Below are 13,613 nucleotides of genomic sequence, written 5' to 3'. Positions count from 1 at the left end.
ATATTTTAAATAAATAAAAATTAGTATTTATTATTTGATGACAGTGAAAAAAATTTGAAAATATAAATTAAAAATATACTTAAGAAAGAATATTAAAATCATTAAAAAGTATAGATAATTAGAAACATGAAAGTAACATATAATAAGATTTGAAAAATGAAATCATGATAAGAAAACTATTTAAATTAAGATATATTAAATATCTAACTCAATTAATTGAATAAAATGTGAGTGTTGTAAAATCTTCTTAGTGTTTAATTCTTATTCTTAGTAATAAAAAAAAATAGACCTGGGCTCTACTTTATTAATTAAAAATAACTAATTTTTGTCATTAATTAAGAATAACTAATTGAGAAGCAGTAAAAGGAAAATATATTTAAAAAAAGGAAGCTGTTTCATAGCATTAAGAAGCTTCAATGAGAAGAATTAAAAAATACCAAAGTCAATACAAAAATTTGATGTACATAGAAACTAAATCATATTTTTATTTATAATAAATGATTCTCTTGATCTTCAAACTATGATTCCTCTGACTAGAAAAGCAAAGCATTAATTGAAGAAAATTCCTTATACGACCCCATATCATAGACAAAAAAAATATTTCTTTTAATATGAGTATAATATTTATTTTTGGGTGAGTGGAAATCTTTCCCTAAACCTTTCACTTTCCTTTCTTCTTATTAACTCCATAAATAATTTGCCTCTTCAAATACAAATCTACATTGACACAAGAGTTGAACTTCTCAGCTCTCAAAAAACTTGTGTTTTCTCTCGCGATCACCATGTATCTTGGTTGGTATCTTTTGACATTTTTCTTTTTTTTGACGAGTGTTAAAATAGTGTTAGTGCATGCTAATCACAATCATCATCACCATCATCATCACGAACAAAGAAACAATAAACAAATTGCAAACAAAACATCCCATTCTTCTTCCGGGACAATTATTGTGGACTTATCGGGGAATGGAGACTTCTCTACGATACAATCTGCTATTGATTCAATTTCTTCTGACAACAAGAATTGGGTTTATATCTATGTGAAGGCAGGCACCTACAGGTAAAAATTAATAAGCAATTTCCTCCATTATGTTCAATCAAATTCAGGATTTAATTTATAATTAATATTTGTTACATATATACAACATGTCATATTTTGATAATGTCATTACCAAATTTAAAAGATTTTACATTAGTATTTTCAACCATTTATAACAATTTTGAAATTATGTTTGATTCTCTCTATTAATAAATAGTTTTGCTTTAAGAAAATTATGTTTGATATTCAAACAAAACTTTACGCTATCAGTATACATCTTATTTTCTTATTTTTTATTTTTAATTGCAAGCTTTTAAAATTGTCCGAGATTTAACGGAAATAATTAAAATTTGACTAGGATATGAAATAGTTTAATTAGCTGCAATTTAGGATTTGACTCATGTTTGGTGACCGATGATATTTCAATACATGTTCGATTTGTTATGTATGTGCATATATAATATTAAAAAAATTCTCTTGAATGACTGAAATTACGTTATGAAATGTAATGTAATGTCTACCAATTCGATTCCAATATTAATTTGTATCCTCAAATAATACGAATAATATGTGTTACATGTTGAAAGGGAAAAGGTGAAGATCAGTTTTGACAAGCCTTTCATCGTACTAGAAGGCGAGGGACAAAAGAACACTTTTGTTGAGTGGGATGACCATGATTCAAGTGCAGAGAGTCCTACGTTCACAACCATGGCTGACAATGTTGTCGTCAAGTCCATTAGCTTTAGGGTGAGAAAACAAATTGCTTTATTTATTTATTTCATTCTTTTGAAGTTTTTTTTTTTATATATATTTCAAAACATTAATGAAAACGTTTTTCTTTATACTTTGGTCATTCATATTCTTCTCTCCCATTCATTTTTCCATGAACTGAACTGTAATGAATAGTTTTATGTTATTTATTTATGCTAACTCGTTGCTACCTATGAATTTATGCCATTTGTTGCAAAGAAGATCCTGATTGATCCTGTTAAATGTAAATGATGAAAAGTTCTTTCGTCTAAAGTTTTAAAAACCCTTGTTAATGTGTTCTCTATTTTGCTGAGAATACATGGCAAATCCTAATCTAATAGCTGTAGCTAATTAATAATCAATAAGATAGTGCATACTTCTATGACGTTGGCTTCTTTGGTTTGCAAGACACTCTGTGGGATGAACAAGGAAGACATTACTTCAAGTCTTGTACAATTCAAGGTGCTGTGGATTTTATCTTCGGCACTGCCCAATCTTTATATGAGGTGGTAACAATGATTTTTATTTTTTGGTGGATATATTAAGATATTGGATATAAAAGGATGCATCCCAATCCACAATGCACAACAATATAATGTGAATATTAAAGTGTGGAACAATTGTTTTGAATATAATAAATGGAAAGATAATTTTGATTATATAATTTATTTTTTCAGGACTGTACCATATCCGCTATTGATGCTAATCTTGGTCCTGGCATTATTGGTTTTATCACCGCACAAGGGAGAACAGATCCAAACGATTCAAATGGGTTTGTTTTTAAGCAATGCAATATCATTGGAAATGGTACAACTTACTTGGGAAGACCATGGAGAGGTTATGCTAGAGTTATTTTCTATAATACTAAAATGTCCAACATTATACAACCATTAGGTTGGCAGCCATGGGGCTTCGCTGGCCAAGAGTAAGATCCTCCTTCTTCTAGACTCCATTTTCTCCACATAAACAAACACACGTCACTTATATATGCATGATCAATTTAGAGTAATGCTAGCTAGATCCATAGAACCTAACCTATAATTAAGGTTTTAAATTCTGGCCACATTCACTAATGGTCACAATTTTGATTGAAAAAGCCACAAAAACTATCATGTTGCAACCCTAATTTAGGCCGTAAACAATTTTTCGAAAAGCCTTGCTACAATATGTCACTTGAAATACTTGAATTGTAAAAGCAATCTAGATTTGAAAAAATGTATAATTTATCAAAAATTGTGATTCAACATTTGTATTTCTTAACTAAGAACCATGGTTCAATTCATGACTTAAAAATAGAGTCGTGTGATGAGAAGTGTGGTTGATTGTTTTAAAAAAAATAATTGAAATGCTTTAATTTAAATCATCAAAATTGAAAAAACAAAATACATATATTTTTTGAAAGCGTGTAGTTATAACCATCTTTTAATTTAATCAACATCCATGTACAATTATATTTTTTTTATTCTAAAAAATCAAAGATCATCATGTCCAAATCAACTAGGATAAACCTTTTTGGTATATGATTCTAATTTTATTTCTCATATTTTTAAAATAAAAATTATTCTCATTGTACAACCTTTTGTGTTTCATTTATTTGATTAATTAATTATTTCGTTTATTTTGCTTGCTTTGGGTTTTCATCTATAATAACTAATCCATTAATTAATTTTTACAGGGATCACATAACATTCGCTGAGTATGGGAATTCTGGACCTGGTTCTGACACTTCCAAGCGAGTAAGTTGGTTAAAGAATTTGGATTCATCAACCGTTAGTAAGATGGCAAGTACTAGCTTCATTGGCACCGATGGTTGGCTAAAGACCCTGACGCAGCTCTAAATCACTTTCAGAAAGGGACCATAGTTAAGCAGCATGTTAATTAACATGCATGAGTCATCAGATGTATATGATTGTTTCTTTTCCATGCACCTATTTCAGAACCAGTTGGCCCTAACGAAAATGTTGGTATTTCAACCACTATTAAATACTCAAACAAACTTCTGCAAAAACACTTGTAATGCACTATTTTCTTTATTAGCAGAGAAGTAGCTGATAAGCAATTCTGTTGTAGTAGCATCTGCTGATAAACCTTTGCCTTTCATTAGCATAAGGTATTTTGTTGATCTTGAAATATCATATCTTTGCAGCAATCCTCGGACTAAGACATTATAAGTGAACTCATTTGGGGGACAGCCATTCTCTTCCATTTTCATCAATAAGTCTTCAGCATCATCCAATAGTCCTTCTTTACATAGACCTTTAATCATTGTGGTATAAGCAACAACATCAATTTGTATGCCTTTACTTGGCAAACACGAAAAGAGTTCTCGTGCATCATTGAATTTTCCAAAACTACACATTCCATCCAGAACAATGTTGTATGTTACGATATTAAGTTCCAAATTCATCTTCTCCATCTTCCTAAACAATGATATTGCCTCAGAATGAAATTGACACTTGAATAGTCCATCCAAAATAATGGCACATGTTTGGAGATTGGGAAGTTGGTGATGCTCGTGCATTGTACAAAACAATTCTATGGCAGCTTCTGGTCTCCCTGCTTTGCAAAAGCCCCCAATAAGAGTGCTCCAAGTGACAACATCCAGATTTAGTCCATTATTAACCATCTCATCCAACACAAAGATAGCCTTATTTATGTTTCTAGTTTTACACCATCCATGGATTAATGAACTATAAGTTACAACATTTGGCAAGAGGCCCTTGTGAATCATCAACTCAAATACTTTCACGGCATCATTCATTTGACTTAGCAAACAATGACCACTAATAACTGAATTATACGTGACAACATCAGGTTCCACACCCACATGGACCATGAAACACATTATAGTTTTTGCCCTTGAAATCTTCCCCTCTTTGCAGAAATTGTCAACTAAAACATTAAAAGTTTGCACATTTGGTACGATTCCCTTTGTCATCATGTTACCGAAAAGAGCTGCAGCCTCATTCCATCTACCAAAGCTGCAAAGGCCATGAATCAATGAATTATAAGCGACGAGATCAGGTTGAATACCTTTACAGGTCATTCCCGAGAAGAAATTCAAAGCCAGGCATAGCATCCCATCCTTGCAAAGGCTGTCCATGATTGTGCTGTAAGCTATAAGAAGATCGAAACCGCGATTTCTTCCCTCGATCTTCTCAAGATACGAGATTGCACCAGCCGTGTCACCGACCTTACACAATCCATTAATTATGGTGCCATGGGTGTAACTGTTAGATTCATAGCCCATGTCTTCCAAACTATCGGCAAACCTCGCTGCTGCACCCACATTGCCTTCCGCACACAGCCCATTAATCAGTGTGGCAAAAGTCACCACTGTGGGCTCCACACCAATTTTAAACATGGCTCCTAATACAGAGAACCCAAACACCGTGTGCTTCAGATGGCACAAACAATTGATGACAATGGTCAGAGTGTGCACATCGGGTTTCACCCCTAATGAATACGTGTGTTTGATCAGGGAAATTGCGGTTGCGTAATGTTTCATCTTCACAATGACTCCGAACAGTGTGGCGAAATCCTTGTCGGGAGGGAGAGGGTTCATGGCAACCATTTTGTGGAAGAAACTCAGAGCAGACTCTTCACTTTTGAGGCTTCTCATGGAATCGAGGAATTGGGCTCTGTTTGTGAAGGTTGAAGAAGAACGAAAGTCTGTTGGATTGGAAAAAGAACCCAAGTGTCGAACAAGAAGATGGAACCAATGAAGGGAAGCTCTTCTTCCTCTTGCTCGCAACATTATTCCCAAAACTAAAACCTAAAAAGTGCACTGTGCGACAAATAAATAAGAAAGAGAAGAGAACAAATTGGCTGACAAATTTACCCCAAAAATAAAACCTAAAGAGTGTAATTTGTGTTAAAGTAAAATGGATAAATACTTATTTTTGTTTTTCAATGTGTAAATTGTTAATAAATTTATTTCTGAAAGATTAAAATTTAAAATTTAGTCACTAAACGTATAAAAAATACGATAAATTTATTCGATCATTAACTTCCGTTCATGATTGTTAATCAAATAATTTACGTGACACAAAGAAATAAATTTGTTACAAAATTGATTGTCAACGTGATTATACTAAATAGATTGGATGAAAATGTCAATAAATTATCATTAGTGAACCTAAATGTCAATAATTTTTTGTTGGACGAAAATGTTAATAATTTTTTTAGATGAAAATGTCATTACGTTTCCATTGAAAAAAAAATATCAATAAATTATCATTATTGGACCAAAGTGTTAGTAATTTTTAATTGTATTAAAATGTCAGTAATTTTTTATTAGATTAAATGTCAGTGATTTTCTATTGGACCTAAATATTTATATGTTTTTATTACACTAATTTGTTAGACCCTAAATTTCCTTTCAATTAAGGGTAAAATATCTTTTTAGGATAAATTTTTCCCAAATTTTGAATTTTAATCTTCCAAGGATAAATTTTTTAACCATTTACACATTTAAGAACAAAAATGACTATTTATCATTTTTTATTGGTAACTCAAAAGGTGTGTCTCATTCCATTTGAATTTGTGGAAGTGATATGATATACACTAAACAAACTTGAAAATAAATGAAAAGTCTTAATTGTGATTATATTTAAAACATAATTATAAGGTTATTTTTTAAGAAATAAGATATACTTGTGCATAAAAAAATTGCCTAAAAAATAGAAAAAAAAACAAAATAGTTTTAACAAATTTATGTTTATTATCATTTAGAATGTAAACATATTCATTTATTTCAAGTAAATTAAGATGATAGTTAAAAATTGTAAAATTTAAAGACGAATTTAATATACAATTATTTTATGAATTGATTTCATCCGTTACACTTTCATTAAAAAAAGAGGGTTTTTTTTTTGTAAATATGTAGTTTTAATATTTGTGTCTATATTATTTAATTTATTTCAAAATTTACAATAATATGAAATACCCAAAGAAAAGTGTTTGATGCCGTTAATTGGAATTTTATTAGAAAAAGTCTCTTATTTAATATTTAATATCCTATCATATTTTAATTTTGTGTTAATTTTTTGAACGGTTTATATAATCACGTTAGTATACTTGTTTTACTAATAAACAATTGGGGTCTAATAAATTAGTCTAATAGAAAAATAATGATATTTGAATTCAACAAAAAAATTACTGACATTTACGTCTAATTAAAAATTACTAATATTTTGATACAATAGAAATTGATTGACATTTTGATTCAATAATAGTAATTTATTGATATTTTTGTCCAACAAAAAATTATTGATATGTAGGTTCAATAATAGTAATTCGTCTAATTTATTCACCATAATCACATTATAGATAAATTTCGTAACAAATTTGTTCCTTCTCCTCTGTATCACGTAATCGATTTTATTAATAGTAATGGATGAAATTTAAGCGATCAGATAGACATATTTGTCAACAATTTACCTATTCAAAAATAAAAATGACTATTTAGGCTAACAAGAAATCCAAAAAAAAAAAAAAGATTAACCATGTATTTTGTCACTCAACTTTTTTAGTCCCTGATAAAAAAAAAAAAAAATGAAAGAGTCTTAATCCTCATATCTGAGTCTCCGCTTTAGATCCGGCAACGTTGCATATTCATGGCACTTACAGGGAGAGAAATATGCATCTCGTGCCTCAAATCTGGGTTTTTATGGGGCCTTTGACGCCGCAACTCAAGGAGTACGAGAAGACCATCAATACATCAACTTGATAATTTCTGTCCAATTGACACTGGTAGTGGCTTTCGATTATGGATAGGGGAGTTTCAGTTGTGGTGTTTGCTATGTAGCGTTGAAAACATAAGCGAGCCAACAAAGAGCAATAGTGGTACATCCTTGTAATTCCGAAGATGGAAATGCTTTAAAGATAAGTGTTGCAGCTGCAGGTTCGGGTGCAAGTACTGGTGTTGATAGTGATGGTGGTGGTGCTGGAGGAACTGGTGTATTTAGTTCAACTAATAGTGTTCAACATGTAGAAGCTGGTAATATGGTGATTTCAATTCAAGTTTTGAGGGAAGTTACAAACAATTTCAATAAGGGAAACATACTGGGGAGAGGTAGTTTTGGCATTGTATACAAGGGAGAATTGCATGATGGAACAAAAATTGTTGTAAAAAGGATGGAATCTCGGAAGATGGGTGAGAAGGGGCTAACTGAGTTTGAGTCCTAAATTGCTTTACTTACAAGGGTTCGACATGGGCATCTGGTTGCACTTGAAAGCCATTAACCAATCAAGTAGTACAAATTCAAACACACCACTAGAACAACAAAGGCCTGTATTGGATTGGAGCACGAGGAGTGTTTGGAGTGGGTTTTGCATTGAGACATAAAGCCTGAGAACATTCTACTAGGTGATGATTTTTGTCCCAAGATATCAGATCTTGGCCTTGATAAGTTGAGGAAAAAAGAGGACATAGTGACCATGTCAAGGAGGAGGGGCACACCAAGGTACATGGCACTTGAATGGATCACTATAGACCCAATTACCTCAAAAGCTGATGTGTATAGTTTTGGCATGGTGCTTTTGGAGCTTGTGAATGGGATTAGGAACTTTGAGATACAAGGCTCTGTGGTTAGGAGTGAGGAGTGGTACTTCCCTGGTTGGGCCTGTTGAGGAGATTTTGGATGGGCAGATTAGGGATGCTTATGATAGTAGGGCACATTTTGAGACGGTTAATAGGATGGTGAAGACTGCAATGTGGTGTCTTCAAGATAGACCTGAGTTGAGACCCACTATAGGGAAGGTGGCCAAGATGTTGGAAGGGACTGTTGAGATCACTAATCTGAACAAGCCCACTATTTTCTTCCTTGGTGAAGAGGAGACTAATGATAAAAAGTTGATGTGTTGTCATGTTATGAAATGAAGCCTCTTATATTTAAGGCTCTCTTTGTTTTGTTATCTCTTGCATGTGACAAATAAATTAGGTGATCTTTTTTTTAATTATGGTGTGTTTTGTAATTTGACACTTAGATCTCTTAATTAAGATCAGTGATTTAATTTCTAGTTTAAATATAAAATTATAATTGAAAGTATTACTTTATTTTAAAATAAACTAATTTACTAAAAGAAAATTAATTATTAAAAAAAATTAGAAAATGATGGTTGCAATGTTGATAGAAAGCATAAGCCAGTTTAGTCTGGCGTCGGTTGCAAAATTACGCAAGAGCCACTCACATCATCACATGTACAATGACAGCCAAATAACAGTCACATGATGACTCATTACACCCTAACCAACGAACGACCTCCCTCAACAATAATTCTTCTGATCCGTTTCGTTCAAATCAAAATAAAAAATCGCCTCTTTGGAACGCTGCCTCCTTCTGACAAAAAAACATTGTACCATCCGAAATGTCGGTGAGTCTCAAAACCCTTTTCCTCAGATCCACTTTTCGTTTCAGATCCTATCTGGGTTTCTTCTCTTCTTCTTTGTTTATGAATGCCTCGTTGTGTTGTTTTTGTGCCTTGATGCTCACATTTCCTTTTATATCTTTAATGGGAAGTGGGGACTATACTATATTACTATTACTTTGATTGATATTTATTTATATTAAGTGATATGCAACCTTTAGTGGTTTAGATGTTGTAGTTATGAATATATATATAAGAAGTACTACTTTGGAATTTTGGATCTGCAATGTTTGCCAATGACCCTTTTGGATCTAATGGAAATTGTTTTGGGGATGGTTTGTTATTTGGCCAATGCCCAAGGAGAGTGTACCGGGTGAAAACTCGATCTTGGTTAGCGTGAGAAATAAGAATTGTAAATTTGGACTATACAACTATACATGGATGGTCAAAATTAAGTTAGTGGTCTTACAAAAAGGCCTGTATTTATCTTTTAATTTTGACTATTCATGTATGATTGTATGTCTCAGATTTATAATTCTTATTTTCTACGATGATAAGAGTTTACGTTAGATGCACTTCCATGCCTAAGAATGGTTGTTGTTGTTGTCAAGTCATGAAGTTTCATTGCTTGAATTTATCATGACTAATCTTCATGCCATTTGAATTGCTTCTTTTGAAGTCGACACTATCACATTGATGCTGTCTGTTGGTATAACCTTTCCTCTTGGCTTATTGACTCTTTGTTCATGTGTCTTGCCTTCTGAGCTGTGAGGGTACTACTTATTAGTCATTAGGCTTTTGTATCTTGTTGTTCTTTCTTTCACTTAATTCCATTGTTGCTTTCGTGATTAAAATATGACCATCTATTTTATCATTGGATATTCTTAATTCTTTTGAAGCAAATTGATAAAAGGGATCATTTTTTCTGTTTGTCTAGCTGGGTTTACATTATGTCCTTTTGTACATGTCATTGCTTCTTCCACTCCCTACTGTACACAAATACAAAATATCATCATAGAAATACCTTAAATTAACTTGTGTGCAGGCCATGGTGGAACATACGGATCAAAGAGCTGAAGCTATTCCCCAATCCACAGCTGCACCAAATTGGACTATTCATGTGTCAGACGTGAGGAAGAAATTTTTACATAGTAACATTGGTTAGCATTGTGATTGTGGATTGTAGAATACATGATCCAGCAATCAATATGATGTTTCCAGGGTGAATTCCTGGTCACAGCAATATGAATTTGGCCACCTTAGCAGTAAAACCTGTGTCAGAAATAATAACAACATTTAAAAACTCTTGATAGATGTAGTTAAGGAATGAAAAAAGAAATTAATTAATGAGAAGTCGAAGCATTTAGTGCCTTGAAAAAATTCCAAAAGCATTTAATTAGGATACACCCTCACAATAATAGAGATTCAAATTCTAATTCCAAGTTCATACAATCGGGGACCTAAAATGACTTGAATATAAAACTATTTCAGTTTTGTTTTGTTTGGAAAATTGTTTTTCTTTTCTGGTTTATTACAATCTTGGTTAATTTAGTTAATCCTTCAAACCAATTTATCTGTTTCCCACTGTCCTTTGTTGGTATTTTATTAGTGACAAATCCCATCATGGAGAAATTTCCACATTCACTCCGTTGTGATTTCTTACAGATAAAAACAGTTAAGGTTAGCAACATATCATTGGTTACTTTCAAGAAGGACATTGAAGAATTCTTTTCATTCTCAGGTGATATTCGATATATTGAGATGCAAAGGTCAGAGCACTTGTAATGCTTTATTCATTTCTTATGATTGTTATTGTTTAAAGTTTAAACATTTACACTAGATGTCTGCCTAATCTTTGTTTTTAATTCTACAGGGAAAGTGGTCACACTCAGGTTGCTTATGTTACATTCAAGGATACACAGGGAGCAGACACGGCAGTTCTCTTAACGGTATGTTTTTATGCAAATAATTTTTAGTTTTGAAAATGTTACATCACATTTCATAATAATGAGATGGGTTGCACCAATGTATCTTATTAATCCTTTCCATTCTATCCCTGAAACTGATAAAAACATCATAAAAAGAAATTGATACTTTTAGATGATTTTGTTTTAAAAATCATGTGCTTAATCTTCAATTTTATATATAGGGTTCCAAGATAGGTGATCTATATGTCACCATCACACCTGTGGAGAAGTATCAGCTGCCCCCTGAAGCACTTCCCTCAAGTCCAGTAAGTACTTAATTGTTAATTTTGTGTTATTTTATGGCGTGCAACTGAGGTCATCATGCACCGCATGCTGCCACTAGTACATTTATATGTAGTGAAATGTGAGATAAGAACACTTTTGCTGAAAATGTTAGTGCGTTGTATCCCAAATATCTGTGTCAATACTAATGTTTTATATATGTCTCATTAAGTTGATATTCTTGATAGACTCCTAAATTTGGGGGTTTGAAATTTTTGGCTTCAATATTGCAGACAACTTTATATGCTGCTTAATATCGTTGTGTGGGTAAACTAGAATTTTAGATTTTTTTTTTTTTGTTCTGCTGATGATTTATCTTGCAGCAATAAAAACAGTTCTGGTATTAAAATGATGCTGCAAAATCAAATTAACCACTTGTATCTTAGCAGATCTAACCATGCCCTACTAAAACATTTTCTTATGACATTAGATTGATAACTTAGTTTAAATGGCTATATTTGGAGCTAAAGTCAAATATACTGTAGACTTTGCTGCTGCACTGATCTAGAGGAGACTTAGATCTTCAGTTAGATCTAGATACAAAATCTATGCAACTCTGCGACTAAAATACAAATTCTTCCCTCCCAACTAGTTTGGAAATTTTAATTTTTTTACTGTTAAATTGTAAGCATCTATGAAGCTTCTAATATGCATTTTACAATGGTCTTCTCAATAGACAAACCAAAGCCCTGATGCAGTTAAGAAGGCTGAAGATGTAATGAGCACCATGCTTGCTAAGGGTTTCATTTTAGGAAAGGATGCTATCAACAAGGCAAAAGCCTTTGATGAACATCATCAATTAACCTCAAATGCTTCGTCCACAGTTGCTTCCATTGATCGTAAAATAGGTTTAAGTGATAAACTAAGTTTTGGAACAGCTGTTTTCAATGGAAAGGTGAGAGAGATGGATGAAAGGTATCAGCTTTCTGAAATGACAAAGTCTGCTATGGCTGCTGCAGAGCAAAAGGCAAGTAGTGCTGGATCTGCCATCATGAGCAATCCTTACGTAAAAAGTGGAGCTTCATGGTTTTCTAGTGCCTTTACTGCTATAGCAAAGGCAGCCGAGGATGTCAGCACGATGACCAAGGAAAAGGTTGAACAGGCTGTGGTGGAAAGGAACGAGATCATTTATGGTGAAAGGAAAGGGACTGTTGATGAATTTGCAAAGACGCACTTAGAGGAGGCTTCAGACATTGGCCCTGCAGTAGTTCCTGTTAATTCAGATGATGACAGAAAGCTGGCAACAATTTTATAACTCAAGTTAATTCAGAATCCCTTATTCCCACGTACACAGTTGGATTTATTTAGTTAACATAGTTATTGTCAGATTTCAGTTCCTGCAAGTTTGCTGTACATTGATAAGTCTTCTTGATTGTTATAGTGATGTAAAGGTTTGTCTGACAGATGTGGTGCCTAAATATGGTCAACATTCATTTCAAAAAATTATTTGTTATTTGTTATTTTTTGAGTTTTTTCTTCATTCAATTCTCCCTGTAGGTCATACGTTTACGGAGGGATTTTAATACAAACAGGACAATCAATATAATTTAATATTGCAGAACATTATGTCATGGAGAGCGTGACAGATAAGTTCATGTTCATTGTTTTTGTTTTCCTTTCCAATGAAAATATTGAATAAATATATAGCTTTGCTTTTTCACATCTATATTTGCCTGCTGTGTTGAATGGCTTGGATGATTTTCCATTTGCGAATTCTTGAGTTCTTAGCTACCGGGTGACAGCTTAGTCTATGTTCTTGATGCAATGAAATTCGCTTTAATGATCCTTGATGCAGTTGTTTCAGACTAGTGTCTTGTTGGTTTACTGTTTTCAGAAACATTTATCTTTAGAACATTTGAATGTGTTTGTCTCCTGAGCACATTTCTGTTTTCTGAAAGTTTATCCCTTGAACATTAGATTTAGAGCATTTAAAAGAGGATGAGAAAACACCTCCCAGCTGTCTGTTTTCTTGTTTTTAGTTTTGGAAAAAATTTCAAAACTTACATAGATTTTGGAATGAGAAATTGATTTGCTAAGAAGGGTGAAATTGTTTAAAAAACAGTTTTTAAATCAAAAAATTGAGAAGAGAATCAAACAAGCCCTAATTTTTTCCCCATTTTTTTTTTCAAGGGGTGATGATGGTGATCTTCATGATTTTCACATCTGTTTTAAACATACAAGGCCTATACATTGGTGCTATTTGTTTA

The 13,613-nt window shown here is 32.6% G+C and overlaps 3 protein-coding genes across 4 annotated transcripts; 2 read left to right on the top strand and 1 right to left on the bottom strand.

Annotated features, from left to right (window-relative positions):
- The first annotated feature begins 760 nt into the window (after window positions 1-760).
- On the top strand, window positions 761-3,651 carry LOC114370088 (probable pectinesterase 29). The gene is made up of 6 exons (XM_028327375.1): window positions 761-1,057; window positions 1,624-1,783; window positions 2,006-2,030; window positions 2,153-2,292; window positions 2,464-2,711; window positions 3,462-3,651. The coding sequence occupies exons 1-6, from the start codon at window positions 783-785 to the stop codon at window positions 3,622-3,624; spliced, it is 1,011 nt and encodes a 336-aa protein (XP_028183176.1). The 5' UTR covers window positions 761-782; the 3' UTR covers window positions 3,625-3,651.
- Window positions 3,652-3,721: 70 nt separating this feature from the next.
- On the bottom strand, window positions 3,722-5,544 carry LOC114384701 (putative pentatricopeptide repeat-containing protein At1g12700, mitochondrial). Its single transcript, XM_028344439.1, has one exon. It carries the CDS (start codon window positions 5,541-5,543, stop codon window positions 3,774-3,776), a length of 1,770 nt encoding a protein of 589 aa, XP_028200240.1. The 5' UTR covers window position 5,544; the 3' UTR covers window positions 3,722-3,773.
- A 3,421-nt stretch (window positions 5,545-8,965) lies between these two features.
- LOC114384690 (binding partner of ACD11 1-like) lies at window positions 8,966-12,952 on the top strand. 2 transcript variants are annotated; one of them, XM_028344418.1, is made up of 6 exons: window positions 8,967-9,163; window positions 10,203-10,286; window positions 10,823-10,926; window positions 11,031-11,106; window positions 11,307-11,390; window positions 12,083-12,952. In XM_028344418.1, exons 1-6 carry the CDS (start codon window positions 9,158-9,160, stop codon window positions 12,659-12,661), a joined length of 933 nt encoding a protein of 310 aa, XP_028200219.1. In that variant the 5' UTR covers window positions 8,967-9,157; the 3' UTR covers window positions 12,662-12,952. The 2 variants fall into 2 exon arrangements, with proteins under 2 accessions (XP_028200228.1, XP_028200219.1); XM_028344427.1 differs by lacking the exon at window positions 10,203-10,286 and having other exon boundaries at window positions 8,966-9,163.
- The last annotated feature ends 661 nt before the right edge of the window (window positions 12,953-13,613 follow it).

The sequence above is a fragment of the Glycine soja genome, chromosome 2, assembly GCF_004193775.1.
Source record: "Glycine soja cultivar W05 chromosome 2, ASM419377v2, whole genome shotgun sequence".
NCBI lineage: Eukaryota > Viridiplantae > Streptophyta > Magnoliopsida > Fabales > Fabaceae > Glycine > Glycine soja.
The sequence above is the reverse complement of the archived record's forward strand: the minus strand, read 5'-3'. Positions and strand labels throughout refer to the sequence as shown.